The sequence below is a fragment of the Ciconia boyciana genome, chromosome 2 (genome assembly GCF_034638445.1).
Source record: "Ciconia boyciana chromosome 2, ASM3463844v1, whole genome shotgun sequence".
NCBI lineage: Eukaryota > Metazoa > Chordata > Aves > Ciconiiformes > Ciconiidae > Ciconia > Ciconia boyciana.
In genome coordinates, this window is record NC_132935.1 from 35,829,284 (window position 1) to 35,850,106 (window position 20,823).

The following is a 20,823-nucleotide window of genomic DNA, read 5'->3' on the forward strand; positions in this document are numbered from 1 at the left end:
CTGACCCTCCAATGCCATCCCTGTAAGAGATCCATGCTCCCAACTCAGTCCTGCTAACAATTTACTCCCCTCCAGAGCATCAGTCAGCTCCATCAACAGTTTCCACTTATATCTCAGTTATCTGTCCACATCACATCGGAATGACTGATTGCCACCTCGCATTGCCAGAAAGCTTGATAATGCAGAATGAAACTCTGGCTGAAAACCACAGCAACTACAGAAATGAAGGGGCACTCACCTTGGAGTTTGTCTTGAGGGAGAAAAAGAAGGGAAAGAAGTAGCAATAGATTTTTTTTCCTACCACTTTCAAGGCATGAATCAATGTTTTCTTCTAAGAGATAAAAACAGGCAAGTGCACCAAGGTTAGTTGGACTGGCTTTTATATTGGCTTTACTGTAACACTGTTTTGTTTTGAGTATGATGAACTATAACTAGGTGTCCATAAATGTCTATATCTATGGCTGAAGAGGAGAATTTTCACAAGCGTATACATAGACACGGGAAATAACCAGAGCAACTGCAGAGCTGTAAATTTCAGAAAGCCTGGTCTTAACTATGCTACACTCCTTCAAAGCATAAAGATTACAAAGACTGAGATTTCAAAGCTTGTGGCTGAAGTTACCCTTTTTCACTCAAGAAGAAATAGGCACATGACAAATAAACCCTGTTAAGGACACTTTTAGATGATGTCTTCAACAATTCAAGTGCAGACTGAACAAGTCCCAGCAGCAGAACTACAGCCACTTCACCTAAGTTCTCTTAAAACGCCATTTACAGCCACATAGGAAAAAACACAGCTACTCTGCTCTGAAGACAATTAGTAATTCACGGAAATCTTCACGTGAGACCTCAGTGTTCTGAAACAGCCTGTTCATAGCAGGCCCCTGTACTTTGTCATGGGACATTATCCTGCAAATCCATTTAAAACCTGAAGCTAGGGCAGTCTATAAATATAGCACAACTATCATATGTACAAAACTTAGCAGTCAACTATCAACATCTCGGCTAAATGGATGACAGAGAAAGTAATCTCGGCTGCTGCCATCCTCCAGCCATCTGCTACAGCTGGGAGCCAGTACTTGAAAACAAGCACTGTCAGCAGCAGACACACCCTATGGGGGGACACATTTCCAGTCTCAGAGTAAAGGCTTGCCCACTGCTCCTCCCAGCCTTCTCTTGCTGGGAAAAACAATCCCAAAGTGAAGTTATTCTCTTTCGTGGTATAAGCAATCCCCAAATAAATCAGTGTTCTTACTGAGCTTCTGGCACAGCCCACTTCCTTGATCAAAGCAGCTTCCTCCATACTCTGGTCCCCAGTTTTTCTGCTTCTTACATAAACCAGATCAACCTAGTTTCTTGTTTCTAGTTTCTTTCAGCTTCAGCTACATCTGCCTACCAGACCTGAAGTCTTCTGTGTGCTTGTTGTGCTGCTGAGAAACTAGTTAAGAGTTTGACCAGTTCAGGGGCAAGATGCCTCCTGGGTGGCCTTCCCATCTGGAGTTTGTCTGAACAGGTAGCACAGCCCACATTAGTCTTCCGAGGTGATGCATGGACATGCTAATCCCCCATAAAAAAAGTATTAGAAGATACCAAGCAAGACATGAGGTATTGTCCATGACATTAGAGGTCATGAACCAGGCCCCCAAAATAATTCAAATCAACTCAAGTGATTTAATCAAACTATCTGCCTTCTGGTTTGATCCTTTAGGTTTCAGTTTTACCTCTCACAGCTGCAGAGGAAGACATTTAACCAAAATATTTAAGTACTTAAAGTCAGAGCTGGGTCTTTTATTAATGAAAAACATAACACACTTTTCAACACTGAGGAGAAACCAGTAAGTAGAATACAGTGGATGAAAGGAATTGTGTTGTGATGCATCAGGAAAGTTATGCAGTGTCCAACAAAGAAATTTAAGTTAAGCATCCTCTTCACTCAGAATTAGCTTTTTCTTTCTTTCTTTTTTTTAAAAAAAAAAAAGAAAAACCCCAAAACCATAGTGCAAACATACGTTTTCTAACCTCCAGTACAGTTTAGACACAGCAACTAGGTAGGATAGACAGACCGTATAAAGCTGTTCTGAACAGAGAGTAGAGGTAGATTTTCAAGCTAGTTTAATCTTTAAGATTTTTTGGAGCCCAGAGATCAATTCCTAACCTTCTAAGCATTTTCCTCTATGCTTCTGAATATATCAGTAAGAACAAACTATTCCCAGTAGCTGTAACGAAACATCTATTTCATGTGCACACAGCTTTAATGACTTATTTCTCACAAGTGTGAAACTGAACAAGCATTTACATGTCACTTCATAGCTTTCGTAATCTGTTCTCAACATTTTGGTTTACGGCAAATTAACTTCTAACAGTCTAGCACTTCTTCCCTCCCCTTCCCCAAATTCTTTAGTTCCATTCTTAATGAAACAAAACTCAAAAGATTGTGCAACACAAAGAACAGCACAGCTGCAATGTCAAGACAAATTAGTCTAAATACAGCAAATGAGAATATGAAGAAATACTGTGTTTGGGAAAGTGATTTTTTAAAATTAAATTTTGGATTAATTATTCTCAAAGTAGAAAGCAAACATCCACAGAAAACAATGTTAGCTGTATGCAGCTCAAGACAAAGGATACTGAATGCAGAAAGCACACCAAAGTGGAAAAGTACGCGCTACCTTGTATTTAGAGAGTTGTCTTTATATCAAAGAGAAATAAAGCAGGTACCAACAAGTAAGGTCCTTTACATATCTATTTTTCAATACAGTATTTTTCATACTTTCTGCCTTCCATCAATGTTCAACAGCCCTTTTAAACTATTTTGATGGCATAAACAAGCTGCTTTACTGTAAGGCAGAAATTCCTTTATGCCAAAGGAATAGCTCATTTTCCATACAGCCCCTTCAGGTAAGGAGGATGGAGCATGGTTATTTTTCTGGGGCTGATAAAAACAGGTGAATTTTTACATTGCTACACTTATCCACAACAGTGGTGTACTGGTATAACAGATAAGACATTTCCTCCCAAGCCACAGCTATTCCTGACTGCCAGGACAGCTGCAGAACAGTGCAAACGAGCACAACATTTGGGTAAATGTATTGTTTCATCTTCATGTTAAACATTATTTTGCCATACCCAAGAAGCAAAATCAGTGTGATTAGTCAAGGACTCATCCAGATGACTCTGGGAACTAAGGTACCAGACATCATAAAAGACTGCTGCCATGCACATTAGCTAATCCCATAACTACTATCATGAAGCAAAGGAGCCTGTGACAAGAAAATGTTCCAAGTTTTTGTCTAAAATACACGTTATATCCTCTCTCCCCCTCAGCACAGACATTCAGCCTTCTTTTCTTCTCATTCTTTTTCACAGACCACAGAAGGACACGCTGTAGGTTCTCCTACTCCCATGCAGGACAGCACGTGGCCACTCATTCCACCACAGAACAAAATCCAGAGATTTCCACATGCCCCAATTTCTTTTTCCATTCCAGTAACTGAGAAGGAATGCACAAAGGTCTGACAAAATAGCACCTCCAACTCTTCTGCAAACAGGCTGTGGCAGCCCGGCCTAAAAGTAGGTTTGTCCAAACTGGGTAGTATAGCACTAATGCACTACTGTACGTTAAAAAGGAAAGAAAGGTGCCCGAAAGGCAGAAAAAACGCACAGCAAGCTTATCAGTAAACAGACTGAAGTTATTTTCAGCTACAACCATACAGCCCAGCTTATTTCAGAAGATAACCACTTTAAATACATTTTATAAACACAGGGTAAAACTTCACTTACAGGATTACAGTGAAAGTCATCGCCAAATAGTTTTAGAAGAGGCCTTGAAAGTATACCCTAGAACTGTATAACTCTCAAAGGAGAATTTATTCAAGTTAGAGGCTGTAATATCCAAAATGCCTTCTCATGCACCAAAGCATGCAGTTACAAGCCTGGATTTAACCATTTATTCTCTTTCTAGCTTTTTTATTTGGTTCCAATGAGAATTGAGAGTAATTGTCGTTTGCACTATCATATCAATTATTTTCCCCATATTATCTCCACATCCTTCTTAAATTCCATTATAGAAGCCTCTCTGAAATATTAGGTTAAGGTGAGATTAGTAACTGTGCTAAGACTACATGAAAACACCAAGTACTGAGTTGAACACTAGAGAGAACGCACAGCACAAAGGACATGGCTCTGCCAGTAACAGGCTGAATACAGAAGGTAGACAGAAGTCTACAACTACTGCTGACCTTGCTAACATAAGGGACCAAAGCTGTGCTTTAAAGGAGCTCAGATGTGTCTGCTGACTGTTTTCAAGAAGTCCTGGGCCCCTTCTGGATAATTAGCCACTGTCTAAGTAAATATTTGAATAGCTGTGGAAATTAGTGCTATTTTTGATCTTCAGTTTCTATTCTCAAGAAGTGATAATTAAAAATAGGCCAGAATTAGCCAGTCTTCCTAAAGTAATGAATTAAAAAAGAAAGTCACGTATTTCTCTGGATTGTTGATGGATCTACCCAGATCCTTTCGGAGCAAAAAGGATCAGGAGATACAAATGATGTCCTCAAGCCAAGCTTCCATATAGACAGCCATATTAAAAGTGTGAAAGGAAACTATTCAAGGATTGCCCTCAGATGTGCCTTGAACAGGCCCTGCGTTCAAAACAAAAAGCTAGACCTTCCAATATTTCATTTCAAAAGGAGTCCCTTAGTTATTTAGCTCCTGGCAGGCAACACAACCTTCAATTTCTCACTAAAGCTTTATTTGTCCTTCACATAAAAACCCACTGTTTTGGGGCCATGGGGATTCCTTTAATATTGAACTGCAACAGCAGTTAATGCTTAACATACATGCACAGTAATAATGTTACAGTTGCCTTGCAACCAGAAGCTCATGAAAGAACAAGATAGACTTAAACAGGAGTCTATAATGATGACAAGTAACAAGGAAGCAAAACCATTCCCCCCCCCCAATACTCTGGATATCTTACATTTGCAGACAGAGTGAAACTACAGATAAGATCTACCCAGGTTAAGAGGTGAAGGTAACAAAATAAAAACCCTGAAGAATTAAGTCACAGTGAAAAGCAACATCAGTTAATTTAAAACTGTATTTGATTTACAGAGAAATAAGCACCTTTTTTCCTCTCTCCAACTCTGCATGAAATACTGCTTTGAAGTACATTAAGTCTTAGTAAAACATAAGCTATTACTTGAATCACTTGTTTTTTAAGTCATTATTAATTCATGTTAGTAATTAACATTCCTGTTTTCTCCACCCTCATGACTGATCCATACACATAAAATCCTCTGCTTCTCAAGAGACATACTTAATCAGCTGAGAAGCATCAAAGCTGTACAAAACTAGGTTAAACCTTATTTACTGAAGTTTGTAAGTGGGTTTGTTAGTAGTAACAAATATCTGTCATGCCATTTGCTAAAGAACAAGTATGCTACAGTCCATATTTACATTACTATCTTGTTTAGCATTTGTAGTGTTTAGGGTCCAATTGCAAAATTTCTTCAATTTTTAATGCCAATAGTTACCACTGTTTCCTGTGAATGGTTCAGTTATTGTAGTGGTTCCTCTTACATGGAGTCAACTCATGTTGAGTATATCAGAAGAAAGCTGAAACTGAATTAAGTAGTTTCCTTAATCAGAACTTAGTGCCACAAAGCTGTTTACAATGGGTAGACAGTACAGATAAGTAATGCTATTCAAAAAAACCCCCCAAACACACACACAGGAAACTAATACCACTAGTTATCTTACAAACATTAATCATTGATTTCCACTCTTTACTACTAGAGCTAATTATGCCATGCCTAGGGCGACTGAACATTGCCTAGCTAAATTGCCTTTTGTATAGTTTGTTAACAAGGCTTAGCTGGAAAAGGGTTGTGTCTATAGAGAGTGGGATATGAAAAGTGCTTAGGGAAGCACACTGCAACTGAAACTTTTGTTACCGTTACCTTATCATGTCACTACACTGCCTCTCCCTCCCCTTTCTTTTAAGGGCTTCATTTCCTGTGATCTTACCCCAAATTGGGTAACTAAGACTGAAGTAGAAAACAGCTTTGTTCTCCCTCTCGTCTGCAGTGTAGGTTAAGTACTCAAGAACACTACCTAAATAATACAATTCCTGCTTCAGAAACTTTCTTCGAGAGTCAAGGTGGGAAAGGTATCATTACCTAAGGTTTACGGTGGTCTGCTGCTAATCAGTTGCCTTACATAAAGCTTTTCTGCATTCCCATTGTATCACTCTAGATTTTGAGTGCACCTTTACCTAGGGCAGGGGTTTAGGTACATATAACACAGCCAAAGGTGGCCCCGATTTCTCCTTAAGAACATTTAACTTCTGTTTAGAGACACCACTACGTTATATGCTTTCTGGGCATGAAGGAGTTTAGATATTCAAGCTGAACTACCCTTATTATTTCTACACCAGCAAGTGAAGTTAGAGACTTTATGTTATTGGTATGCAGTCTCCATCTTTCTTCCTAAGAGGAAACAGATTTTAGATTTACATACTTTTTAAATTATTTCCACCCTCAGATGTCAGGCCTGTCCTGTAAAGTGTCTTATCTTTCTAAAGACTATATGCCACCAGACATTTCTATGGAAGCATCTAGCTGCCTTTAATGGACATACTTGTATATATACTACCATACATGCATACCAACTTGTCTACTTTCACCTGTACTTGCAGATATCACTTTGTTGATGTATAACTGCTTCATATATATGCAGCAGTATATAGAATTGTTTAAGTCACTGATTGTATATTTAGACTTCTTCCCTCCAGTTTTTGCAAATCTTTGATTTCATATGGCTATGAAAAAATGAAGCGCCTTCTCACAGGTTGCCCAGAGAGGTTGTGGAAATCTCCATCCTTGGAGATATTCAAAAGCCATCTGGACACAGTCCTGGGCCACCAGCTCTGTGTGGCCCTGCTTGAGCAGAGGGGGTGGACCTGATGACCTCCAGAGGTCCCTTCCAACCTCAACCATTCTATGATTCTCCACTTAAGTTGAGTATACCAACTCCTTGCTCGACAGCCCATTCCTCTTCCTCTCACAGAGGGAGAAGTTCAAAAGCCAGCAGAGACCTTGCACTCTTTGTCCCTACGTTAACTGCAAGTTTATCAACACAGAATCTTAACTAACGGGAAAGGATGCCACTTCCTCTGCCATATCTCTCCTCTATCTCCCCTACAGGAGCTCTTGCCTGTAATAAATTATCCTACTCTGTCTGAAACTGTGTCTGTTCTACTTCCATTTCTCCTTCTCCTTTGGTCTGAAGTCCTTTCAGCTGGAGAGAGGGTCCAATGAAGTGGTGTAGAGCACCTAGATGAATTTCTTGTGGAATTAACATATTTTCAGCTGAGTCCAGAACATACACATACCATACCGTTTTCAGAAACTAATGATGTCCACCCCAGCTATTAGATGCCCTCCAGTAACAACACTCCCTTGCCAGCTTCTTAAGGGCATCCTGAGCCCTCACAGACAATTCTGCCTGCTTTGAATTTTAATGGCTTTTAAAGCTTGGACAGAGCAATCACATTGGCTTCTTGACAACTAGCAATGAACAGCGAGAAAGACAGCATCTCTGCTTTAACTGTGTAAAAATGCAGAACTTAAGTTGCCAATCATGTTTGTTGTGGATTTCAAATGCCAAACTAATCTAAAAGCTGAGAAGAATTAGTAGTAAGATGGCAGGGTAAGGCAGCTGTTGGAGGCCCAGCTATGTGTTTAGTCTGCCTTACACTGCAAAACAAGCAAGATGCAAGTCTAGACTGAAGTGGAACTTGGGAACAAATGTATACATGCAGACTTCTCCAGCCGGCACAAATTTAAGGCATAACCAAGCATGAGAACTGTAGCTTTCAAAGTACTCATGCTCAAAAGCTGACTTCTTCCCTCCTGCCCAAAGGCATCTTATTAGACAAGTTGATATTTATTCGCCACAAATATTAATCTCATTATACTCTCAGACTATCATAGCTACCAAACCACAACTACTATTCAATTTAAAGCAAGTATTACAGAGTTGGCAGCAGCCACTGAAAAGTAACATGCAGTTTAAAGAAAGCGAATCCTTCTGCTCAGATCTACCATGTCAGGATTTGAGCTTTCCGTATACCCAAGACTAACACAGAGCTCCAACATGGCTGTGACAGCCCAGTTACACTCCTGTAAATTCAGGAACTTAAGTTACAGTCCCAGTAGGTAGCACCACCAACCTTGTATTCTTCAGAAACAGGCAGATCTATCAGTAAAGACAACCTAACTTGCATTTATTCAGATGTCAAATTTGAAATTACTTTAGTGTTTGCTGGTGAAGTGATATAAGAAGTTAACACTTGGCTACTCCTTTCCACAAAAGCTGGTTTAAGCTCTGTTGAAGTCAAGCAACTAGAAATTCTACTTTGTTTATATACTGACAAATGGCCACGTCAAAGGATTTGTAGCATTTCAGAGCTATGTTGACATTAGTGTAACAAACACATTAGTCCCTCACCTTCATTAGCACAAGTTTGCAGCAAATGTCCAACCATTTGGAGAGCAGTTATTTATTGCCAGCTATTTGATAATCTTGACAAAAATGAAAACATGGCCCTATGAGTCAGTGAAAAATCCACATAACAAATTCATTTTACAACTATTAGATAAGAGCTCAGAATATTCTGTTCTGTGAACAAGAATACAATCCAACTTTTAAATACACAGTTTTCTACAGCTTGCCATAAGCTTAGTCATCCTCTGGAATATTTAGTAAAACTTGGTATTTTAGTCTGCATGTTTCCAAAAAATTACTAGAGAACAGTACTGTCAGAACTACTTACGGAAAATATGAAGTCATCATTCATGTTTTATGATTTATGTAACAGACTTTTCAAGAAGTGGCTAAACAGAGAAAGACTGTCTCACATTTTATAGATACCTTAAGGCCAGTACCTCCATAGAAGTGCAGTTGCAATAGTACTTGCATGCAGATGAAAGCTGAGTCACTTTACTCATCCTCTCCAACTCAGTCACTAAGTCATTGTTTTGAGTCAATTACTTTATAAAAAGGAAAGTGATTAGGCCCTGAGTATTTCATGAGAGGAACAAGATTAGAAGGAAAGCTTCCCTTTTCACATAACAGTCTTACTTAGTGGAAACAGAGAAATAAATAAGATATTATAGTTGAATGGAAATTTAGCTTCAAAGTTAATTGAGTAAACAGTAAGACCCTAGAAGGCTCCAACTTACTATGAAGTAACTCACTGAATGAGAAGTAACATTTTTAAAGTGCATGGAGATTAGACGTTTTTAAAAAACAGAAGGTGTTCCTGTTTCATACTTCTCCCCACCCTCCCCAAAAAGGGTCTCCAGAAAATAAATAGTCTTAGCAGGTAAACTTTCTCTTCACAAGCCAACAAAGGCTAAAATAAAAAAACTCCAGCCAATACAGTGACCAAAACAGTGGCTAATACAATTTTCAAAGATTCTACTTGCACAGGCATTTTAACCAAACACCAAACTACTCCCTTTCTTGGGGGTGAGTTTTCAAAGACAGAGAGATACTTCCTTCCTTTGCCTGCCTGTGGAAACTATGCTCGTTTCCCACAAGCTGAAACACAGCTCTGGCCTGTTTTTTCCACATTCAAACAGCGTTAGTACAACTGATTTCCAGAAGTCAAACAGTGCAATAGGCACAGAGATCATTGCTCTCAACAGTACACAACAGCGATCATAGTATCAGTGCAAGACAAATAACCTAGAGTTAACATTATTCGATGTGATCAGAAAACTATCTAAGGGTTTTTAATAGTCTATAATTAAAATACTGCAATCTCTTTAGAAGTCAAGTTGTTACGTTCAGATTGTTTTGCCAGTGGTGGATTTGCTATAGCTTGGAACCATTTATGACTATTTAACTATTTAGAGCCTCTAAATCCTATTCCAGAAAATCTCTCCAAGAATGAGGTTTCATTAGACAGCCGCAGAGGTCCTGTTCACAGCTATGTGGTTTTATCCTATTCCCCCTCACCCTTTCCCCAACACACCCACTAATGCAAGTCTGAAATGTTGATGAGGTGATTCTAGTCTCTAACTAGAAAAACTAATCAACTTGGCCAAGAAAATTAACAGCTTTCCTCCCCGCCCTCCAGACAAGTTAGTGAGCTGAACAGGCTCACCCAAGGATCAGGTGAATACCAAAACTACTCCAAGGTAAGATGCAGATTCAAGGGGCGGTCCCACATGACAGCTTGCACTACTAAGCTGCCTTGTAGTTTCATCCTAAGTCAACAGAATTTTTGGACAAGTTACTTTTAAGCATACGCTCAAGTGCTTTTCCAAACCAACACTGAAAGGGAAGTGCTCGAGAAGCTGTCACACAAGTTCAAACAGATGGGAGAAGTGACCAGCACCAGGGCACATTTAGGTGCAGAATTCAACAGCCAAACAAACTTGAATTTCAAAAGGCTCACGCAAAGTCAGCCACCTCAGCTCTGCAGCTGTTCCAGCATTCCTTGGCCTACCATGCCCTCCCATCCCAGTTGTGATAACTCACTTGTGTCAAGTGTTAATTTGACTGGCATATAAATCATTATACTAATATAATTATTTACAAGAACAAAGTGTTCATTCAGAAGTATAAGCACAGATGTAAATCTCTCCACTGTTTGTGACATATCTGCTTTCACACTAAACCCTCAGAAACTGAGATTCTACCAATCTCAAAGTCTATGCCTACTCACCTACATTGTAACTGCATTTTGAAAGACTTTTTCTTTTTTTTAAACAGACTAAGAAGCCTAAGGCCACAGGTAAAGGCATATAGCGTCGCACATAAATCAGCTTCAGTTTGCCTTTGCAGAAAGACCTCCACCATTTTTCACAAGAGACAGACAGGTATCAGTAACTCAGTTTTACCATCAGTGTGAATAGCCAGAAAACCTCAAAGGTCAAGGGAGCAAGGTTTATCAAGAGATTGATGCTCTGGCTTTTACACACAGAGGACTGTGGAAAGGTTTAGTACTAGATACACATAACAAAAACCTTCCCTCCCCCCCAAAAAAAAAGCCAGAAGTGAAATCAAAGCATGAGAAGCATTGGGAAAGAATAATACTTTCCAGCTGATAAAGATAAAAGTAGAAAAGATTTTAAAAGTGCAGTCCTAAAATGGCAGGGATTATGCTGGAAAACATAACATTCATCTTTCCTCAACCTGTCTAGTCAGAGTAATAACACTGAGAGCTACAGAAAAGGATTGCTCACCCACACAGATCAGTTAAGACAGGTCTTAGGCAGTGATGCAAATGCTGGGTTAGCAGGACACTTAGCCACATCATAATTAGGATTGCTTTTCTCCGCAGTTGAGCACATGAACACACCTGTCTTTTCTAGAAGTCTGTTACAGTCACTTGGTTATTACAGAAAGTTAACAACATAATGAGATCTCATTAATTTAGCTGCTTTTCATAAAATAAAAGCGGATGTTACTTGTAGATAGAAGAATCTGGAACTTTAAAATTCATTGCTCTCCTAACATCCACAGGACAAGAAAGGCATACACATAATCTTTTAGACTGAGTATTTCACTGAAACAGCAAAGAGTCACTCTCTCCACTTCTGGCGAGGTTAGGCACCACGCTGGCAAAGACTGTCATTCCATTCAAGGTTTTCCTGTCTCCCCAAATCCTTCACAAGGAACAGCATAATATCAGACCAAAGTCAGTGCAGAAGTTTTTGCTTACTCAGCTGGCCTACCTCATTCCATAAGAAGCAGGAATTTAATCATCGTGCTGATCGCTCGTCCAGGACCATTTCTTCAGAGTAGATTAGCAATCCTGAAAGCATTCATATAGTTTGCTGACAAGTCTCCGACCCTCAGAAAAAGTCACAGGAGACTGAAGAGTGAGATTATCCCAAATGCCTTACCTCTGCAAGCTATACTGCAACTCCAGCTTTATTTTAGAAGGCTGTAGAATTGCAAGCCACTAATAATTGATTAATACTTTAAATATGTTTCAAATAGTTTGAAAAGTCTTGGAATTGTCTCTTCGGGATAACTTCCCCTTTCCTTAACAGAACTTTCACATTGCTTTTCTGTGAAATATATTACTGTTTTCACCTCTTCAAGTTTCATATAGTTTAGTGCATGGAAGTAACTGGCTGATCACACCTTATGCTACCATCTTGGATACTGATCTACAGGCAACAAACAATCCACGGCTCACAATCTAAGAATCTCTATTTTCTGTCTTTTGAGAGTCTAAGATCCATGCACCTTTCAAATGGTGCAGCAAATTAATTTCCAAAGTATGCCTAAGAGAAGCTATCACAAAAGTTCGGGTGTAACTGAAGCAGTTTAAGGAAAACATTCTGAATGGTCATTTCAGATTTGTTAACTGACTGGGATGAAAATCAAATACTTTACATCATTAAAGAGAAGGAAGGGAAATACATGAATTTAGCTGCTGTTTGAACAAAAGAGGTAGCATTCTCCACCACACAAGGAAGATGCTCTAGCACAGAAAGTATACGTAGGAAGGTTGGTGTTGTGAGTAACATGTTCAAAGAACCTTTGATACGATTTTCCCACTGCCCTGATGGAAGTGTTGCTAATTAAACAAGTCACAAGCGCAATAAGCTGTTTTGTTCAGACTCCTTGATACATAACTACTCATTTATCATCAAGGTGCAGTAGACAATGGAGAACCATGGCTGAACAGCCTCAATAGACCTCAGGAACTAGAGTTGAGTAACTTGTGGAACAACTACAGTTCAGTGGGCAGCACTCTGGAATCCCAATTATAGGTGCTGGAATTCATGTGATTCCTACACAAGGCAAATGAAGGGGCACTTTACATAAGACTAAGACCCACCTACCACTCCATCCCAACGTGCTTAGTTAAGCTTGCTGACTCTTCAGATAAGTACACATTGTCTGAAGAGTCATTTTTATCCTCACCCCTGTCTACTCTGAAACTGATACAAGATCACTTCTACAGCCAAAGCTTAGACATCCAGGTACCTAACTAAACAGTTTGCGTTGGTGCCCCCCCAAAAAGGATCAGAAAACTGAAAAGCTTTCAATGATTTTTTTGAAAATGATCACTACAACTGAAACGTGACTACAAGGCTAGATTACAGATACACACAGATTGCAAGATACAGGTTACAAAATTAAAGATTGCATGCTGGTGACAACTGTGCTTGACACAATGCTAGACGAGCGTCTAGCAGACCACAAAATAGATCTGTGAGAAAAGCTCTGAGCTAGTAGTCTTGTGCCCACTCAAGCTCCAGAAATACATATCCACCCATTTATTTTCTAAAACTTGTGTTACATACATTCCTTTATAAAATGGGAAAGTGCAGTTTTCTAGAGCATGCATCTGGAAGATAGTATTTTTTCAATTGATAGATTCCTTCTATTTTTCTTGAGAAATGAACTCAAGCACATATGAACTGCAGAACCATACCAAAGCACTTAGAATTTTTAAGTACTACCAATATGACTATTTCTGTAGCTAAGAGTATGACTGCTTTTTCCTTCATATTCACTACCCAGCATGCTACCACAGTATATGAAACACATGTGCTGTCCAGGGTAATTTACTGGTGGCATGTAGTTGGAATCATTTTGCAAGGGAAGAGTTAGTTTTGATGACACTTTTTGGATCACATGCACATGTTTTGCTTGAACTTGATCCAACTCATTTTTCAAGGAAAAAAAGTCAAGAACGTGTAGATTAAACTCTGCAAGTAAAGTTACGCATCTTGGGATATATTATCATTAAATTAAAAACACCCAAACAATTAAAGCAGCTAATTCCACTCATCCAAAATGCTAACTATAGCTAGCTGGCCTACCAGTGGAATATTGTGTCTATATTTTATAATAGATACTAGAATCCTAGAGATAAAGACAAAATTCAAACTGCTATACCAACAGGCCACAAGACTCAGCATGGTGTCATTTCAAACAACATAACTTCAGCTGTCTTTTCTTCTGTAGAAGATTCAGTGTGCACACAGTGCAATATTTCCATACTTAAACTAAACAAACTATAGGCATAAGTGAGCTTTATTTAACACCAGGGAGCTTGAAGAGACTAGAATAACAATACATCAGTATTGATACATTATAGATAATTATAAGCCACTTATTTTCCAAGGCTTTAGCAATCCTGCCAGTCTAATTAGACTGACAGCTACAGCAGCTGCATAAATAGATATTTGATTTATTAATTCTGCATTAACTTTCTTTCCAAGGTACATTTAAGTTTTAGACTATTTATGGATGCCCTAATTACTTGAGTAGTATTTCCCTCTTTACTCAGTATTTACCTCTTCCTGTATGAATGTCAGACCACCTAAAAGACCTGTTCAATTCCTACAAAGACAAATATACCTGCATAACTTAAAAAAATCAAGTAGTTTGTAAGTGAATGAACATAACTACTGCAGTTAAGACATCAGTACACAAGTCTTCAAACTCTGGGCCCTAGTCTCTCACTATGTGGATTTCTTTATTTTTTTAATAAATATGACAGAGCTGGAGCTGAATGCTTTTGCTTCCCCCTTTTGGCAAGTTGAAGAGAGCTCCTCTAGGAGGAGAGTTTAAGCTGAAAGTTTTGGAGAATCCGCATGACAGGGAAACACAGATCACTGTTCTCTGAGCAGAATACTGAAGATCTGCTGTGCACAAAGACCTTCATGTCACAGAACTTCAGACCCTGATCATCACCTTGCCCCTGCCCCTCCATCAGTCCCATTCAACGACTGAATCTAGAAGGATTTCACAGGTACTATGCTGATGTACAGTATTAATACCTACTTATCCAGCAATAGCATTATTCTTCCAGAAAAAGTGTTAGAGTAGGTACAAGAAGCTCAAATTGTCCTGAAATAAGAGTTTGTACAGTAGTTTTATTAAACACAGGTCCACAGTCTAAAACACAGTGTTTTGATACTTCATTTAAGGTTTATTGTAAAACCACAAGAAAGAACAACTGTTATTGTTATGTTTGCTTAAAACCAATTAAGCAACAGCTTTATCTTATACTGTGATTTAACACTTTTCAAATCTGAATCCCAACATATCACAGGAAGAAAGTTTCCCAGTCTGCAGAACTTCAGTTCCAGTGATTGACAAGTGCAGCCAAGTAAGTTGTTATTCTTGCAACAGACTGGCAGGAAAGATAGTGTTACACTCCTGCTACAGTTTTATGCAACTGCAAATTATAGTAAACCAGAGCTGGCTCATTTCAAACTGGGAATGGATTTTGTCCCCATGTTCTCAATATCAGAAGCATTTGAGTTATCACAGCATGAAATAACAGGTTTTTAATACTGCAGTGGATTTTATGCTGTGGAAATTGCTACATGATGCAGTGGTGACATGTTTATATAGAACACTCATAGGAAGGATTATACAAATCATGAATGTCAGCAAAATGGAAAGCATCTGTTTAGGCTGTGGCATGCTGCTAAGGCTCTCTTGAGTGCCAGTTTGTGATATGGTACACAGCCCAGTTGGAGTCAACAGCAAACCAGTGACAGACTTTCACATCACTGCCTACTGCAGAAGTTGGGCAGCCTTCAGATCATAGCTGCTAACAAAGCAAACTCAGATCACCTGCATTCTGCACAAAGAGCAGGCAATCAATCTTATTTCAGATGTTTCAAGGGGGCAGTACTAGAGCCCCATTTTAGGTTTTTATATAGAAGTACACTGAGGCTTGATTAATGATCGAGGGATGGGGAAGAATTTCCCCTGTCACACATTTAAAAAACCAACAAAAACCCAGGAAGTACAGACACTTAACTACTGAAGCAATATTACATGGAAGATCCATGTCTTTATAAAATTCATTTACAGCTTTTTGGATGAAACACCCTCCAAGAATAGTTAAAAGCCTACATAATGCTCCAGAGTATTAGCTTTGCTTTTGGACCACCAGTTTAGCTGACATGGAAAAGACTAGCTGTATAAGACTTCACACATCTAGACACATTGTTCTATTTAAGTCAGCATTGACTTGCATCAAAAAAGTTGGCTTCAAATCAGCTGATTCAGATGATATCTCATGAATTAAGTACTATTACTTTTAATAGAAGTCCACCCACTGTTGGTCAAGCCAACCTTTTCTGGGATCATGAAGAGGAAGACAAGGAAAAAAAGCTTTGCCAACAGCAAAAAAATAAAAGGAAAAGCAAAGCAGGACACAGGATCTGCAGGATGTGTACATATGAACAGATCCTCAATTAAATATAAAGGGTGTTGACTGCTCCCTAGAAGCTTAAGCCAAGATGTCAAGTTCCACAGTTCAGATCTAACTATACCTTTGTGGAGTAATTTTTTTTTAAAGTCACTTCACACTGTAACATTTAGAGATTAATGAAACTGTTATGGAAACCCAATCATAGCAATACTAGACTCTAAGTTTAGTTTTCTATTACTGTAAGATACTCAGAACACACAGAGGGTGCTTTAAAAATGTCTCTGAAACAATGTTATAAATAAGTGTATGACTTCGGCCTGAAGGAAGAACAGCTGGAGAATTTAGGATCCTCCCATATTTTAATTCATGGTGATGTCATAATTTAGAGTTCTTGGAAGCTTTGTCAATTCGGCATTTAAACCACATCAATAACAGTCATTAAATCTAGTGCACATCTCTGTTTGCTTAAGCATCAATTTAACTTTTATGAAGGGGAACACACAGAGCTCTTAGTCATATAAGCTTTCTCAGAACTTTTCAAATTGCCTTAAAATATACTTTCAGAGTTTAAAAAAGTTTCTAAACACATTATCTCGTGTGCACTGAAGTTTAAGCACTCTCTCTGCAAGCTTCACAATACATTGGAAAAAGACTGCTCTGCCATTAAGTGTTTCACAGCGCAGATTTGAAGGGGCTCCTTTAGGGTTATGAAACAGCATTTCACTTCCACGTTAAAAAAGTTCGATTTGGGAGGGTCTTCTAAGTTTTGAAGATGAGGCATTTTACAAAATTTTATTATGAAAAGGTAAGACCAGCCAAAGAAGGCTTAAGTTGAAGTATATTCCAGATTGCTTAATCCTTTGATTGTTATGCAAGTGTATTTCATAACCTTATTTGAAGGACTAAAGAACAGTTTTAATACTAACAATGGGCTCAGTCTGACAGCTAATGCTAACCCGAGTGTGCATCATGCCCTCCTTTGACACTCCAATTTATGTAACTCCACACTATCATGGGTTTAAAAATAAACCACACAGGAAAACAAGGTTTAGATAGACAAAAAGTGTAAGATCACATAGCTTGTTCTCCTTGATTAGCATCTGCTAGTTATGGAGACGATATCACCCCAGAAACCCTATTAAAGATTTTCTTACTTCTACTGTCAGCCCCCAGAGAAAGCTATGAGGACAAATATGCAGGATTCCTGAAAAAGTGTTCTTGGCTTGATTTCTTGAGAAATCTTTTTCGCCTTTCCTCCCGGCCTTCAAAATGAACAATTTGCCTCCAAGGCAATTCAAACAACATTTCCAGCAGGGGTTTTAAGTATTTTTTTCCAGAAATGTGCAAGTTTGCTATTGTAACCATCATTAAAACAGCATCTTAAGGCTGCTAACATGCTGGCAGAAGACTATGGGAGGAAGGCTGAGAAGTCCTTCATTTAACAGTAACAACTTTTAAGCAGATTCAGAGGTTATGCTTGCAAAGGATTTCATATCCAGGGCTACAGAAAAGGGCACCAGACTTAGAACTCTGGATTCTAGGAGGATATAGCTGATTTAAAACTATTTGTTCATAATTTTAATACCCACCATTCCTGTTAAACAGAACAGTAAATTAAAAATGAGAAACCCACAAAGTGGTGAGCTTGCAAATGAGAGGGAGCAAGTCCAAAACTCAAAGAGACAGGAGTTAAGCAATAGCAGTTAATTTCCCAAAATTAACTGACAAAAAGGGCAACAGAAAGGAGTTTATAGTTACCCAGAAGTGTGCGTGACAGTTGACCATCATGGTCCTCTCAATAAGCTCATCAGGACACTCCAGAAGATGGTGCCCAGAGACCACACCAGCATTGTTAACCAGGACAGACACCTCGCCAACCTCTTTGCGGACCCTCTCAGCTGTCGAGTAGACATTTTCTCTTTTGCCCACATCACAGGTGTATGTGTAAACCTGCAGGTTGCAATGGGGCAGTGCATCTTTTTCTCCATCTCCAGCTACTAAGGAATACAGACAAGAAAAGGGGGGGGGGAAGGAAAATAAAGTTCTTACTTGTATTTTGACATTCAAACAAGTAGTCGAGTGGAAACAGCAAATGCATTTCCGTTACAGTAAAACTTCTTATTTACTTTGGTGTCACTACAGTACACAAGCACTCGTCTATTTGCTATTGCTGCCAAAGTGTTTTAAAAAAGCTGCAGGTTTTAAAGCCGCTGTTGGAGCCCAAGACTACACGAAGCAGGTCTCCACCGCTCACCTATCGCGGAGCCCGGGCACAAGGCCGGCCCCGGCTGGCAGAGGCACTGACGGGGCGTTTGACACCCCTGCGCCCGGCGGGCTCCAGCCCGGAGCCGCTCCCACCTGCCCGCCGCAGGTGAGAGCGGCTCCGGGCTGGGACCTGCCGGGCACGCAGCCTCGGCTAACTCTTCCCCGGGCCGGGGCAGGGCCGGCGGCTGGGCAGGTGAGAGGCGAGGGGCAGCGCCCGGGCCCGGGCCGGGCGGCGGGGCCAGCCCGGGGAGCCCGCCCCGGCAGGCCGCCGCTTACCTCTGGGGGCGGCGGCGGCCGCCTCGGCCATCTCCCGGTAGATGTGGCGCACCATGCCCGCCGTCTCCTCGTTACTCTGCGTGTTGATGTCCCACAGCACCAGCAGCGCCCGGCGCCGGGCAAACTCCAGGGCGAAGAGGCGGCCCAGGCCGCTGCCCGCCCCGGTGATCAGGCACACCTGCCCCGCCACGCTCTTCTCCTTGGGCCGCACCAGCCACTTGGCCGCGGCCAGCACGAAAGCCCACAGCACTCTGAAAGTCACCACGAAGAGCTCCAGCAGGATGTTCATGCTGCCGGACCCCGGCTGCGCGGGGGGACCCGCGCGTCCCGCCACGGCCGCCCGCGGAGCCCGGAGGGGACGGACGCCGGCGGCGCGGAGCCTCCCCGCGGCGGAGGCGGCTCCTCCTCACCGCCCGGCTCCCCCACCTGGGGCCGCCCCTGCCCGGGACCTCCCGCTGCGGGCAGGAAAGGAGACTCCGCTCCCGCTGCTGAGGGTCCCGCTGCGCCGCCTGGGGCCGGGCTCCCCCTCTCCGCGCCGCTCGCACTCGGAGCCGGGCGCCGCCGCGGCCCCGCGTCAGTCACACACGCCACGGAAGGAGCCCGGACACGGCGCTGCCTGCCCGCCCGCCGCCTCCCCGTCCCCGCGCGCCCGCGGCCCCGCTACTGGCAGTGAGCATCTTGCTCGCTCGACCCCCTATATAGGGCGGGCCGGGCGGCCGGGCCCCTCCCCCGGGCTCCCCAGCCCTCCCCTGGGCCGGCCCAGCCCGCCCCGCATTCCCGGGACCCCCCGCCCCCGCCGCGGCCCCTCCTCGCCCCCCTCGCCGGGGCCGCCCCCCTCCGCCCCGCCGCCGGGGGAGGGTCCCGCGGCCGCGCCAGGCCTCGTCCGACGGGAACGGGCCCGGCCGGTGCTCCGCGCCGCTCAGGGGCGGGCGTCCCGGCAGCTCCCGGCGGCTCCCAGCGGCCCCCAGCGGCTCCCAGCGGCTCCCAGCGGCCGGGGCTGGGCAGAGACCCGCCTGCGGCGCGGCCGTGCGGACTACATGTCCCAGGGTGCGCAGCGCCCCGCGCGCCTCCCGCCGGAGCGCCATCTTGAGGCAGCGGCCGTGGCGGAGGGCGGCTCGGCAGAGGCCGGGCGCGGGCGGCTGCCGGCCGGGGCCCGCGGGCTTTGCTGGCCGGAGGGGAGCGGTGTGTCAGGGCAGGCCTGCAGCGGTCCTGACGATGCCGGAGCGTGGGTTACAAGAGCACGAACGAGCGTTAAGGGTTCGTGCTCAAGGCCAGAGACGCATGGAAGCAGCGAGCTGCCGGGAGCCGCCGGGGTCCCTGCAGGTTCCCCGAGGCCTGCATGCCTCGGGTTTCTCTGCTGAGCTGTGAGAAACTGCTGAAGCAAAACCCCGATGGTTTGTTTTTGGTCTGTCAGCCAAATAGAGAGGCTCTTAATATCTAACCAACCACTGGCTGAACTGGGAACTCAGAAGTACCAGCATGCGGAAAGTATTTTCTTCCGTGAGATAACAACTGACGCTTCCTGTAGATGGTCACCCTGCCGCCAGCCGGCACCCAGCGCCGGGAGCAGCCCGCTCCTGGGCACCTGCCAGCTCCGGAGAACGAGGAGCAGAGAATGCCCCTGCGATTTCCCACGCGTGGGTGGGCAGGACTCATCCCGCTGCCTCTGCCCGTCTGCAGCCGCGTGCCCGAGCACTACACTGCGCTTTCTTCCCTGTGCAGCCGCCAGTTTTCAGAAAAGTTGTTGGAACTTTGTGAACGCTGCCTCTCGGCTTTAGCAGAAATTCCAGTTCAAAAGTTTGGGGAGAAAGCACAGAAAGTTTGGGGTCCTCTTCCTTCAGCAGATGTTGTGTTTTATTGTGCATCTGCGTGCTGATTTTAATTACCCCCTTCTATAATAGTTTTAATGAGATCAAGTGAAACAAGCTTCTGTATTAGCATAAAGTAATACTATTTTACAAAAAGCAACGTTGATACAGCTGCAAATGAAATCCAAAGCATTCTCAATACCATCCTTCAGTGCTACCTAGCACCTCTGCGTGCTGCCAACAGGCAACAAAGAAAACCAG

At 42.4% G+C, this 20,823-nt stretch overlaps 1 protein-coding gene across 4 annotated transcripts in view; it reads right to left on the reverse strand.

Annotated features, from left to right (window-relative positions):
• The window catches only part of RDH10 (retinol dehydrogenase 10), a 32,418-nt gene extending 12,995 nt beyond the window's left edge, over nucleotides 1–19,423 (reverse strand). For 3 of the 4 annotated variants that reach the window (XR_012040849.1, XM_072852342.1, XM_072852343.1), the window contains exons 1-2: nucleotides 18,755–19,422; nucleotides 17,972–18,210 (exon numbers count right to left, since the gene is read on the reverse strand). Coding sequence is in view for 3 of the 4 variants with exons in the window: in XM_072852342.1 (XP_072708443.1) it covers nucleotides 17,972–18,210; nucleotides 18,755–19,043 (528 nt within the window). In the remaining variant the exon portion in view is untranslated. Of the gene's footprint in view, nucleotides 1–17,971; nucleotides 18,211–18,754 lie in introns of all 4 variants that reach the window. The other variant, XM_072852344.1, reaches the window with a different exon arrangement.
• Between the last annotated feature and the right edge of the window lie 1,400 nt (nucleotides 19,424–20,823).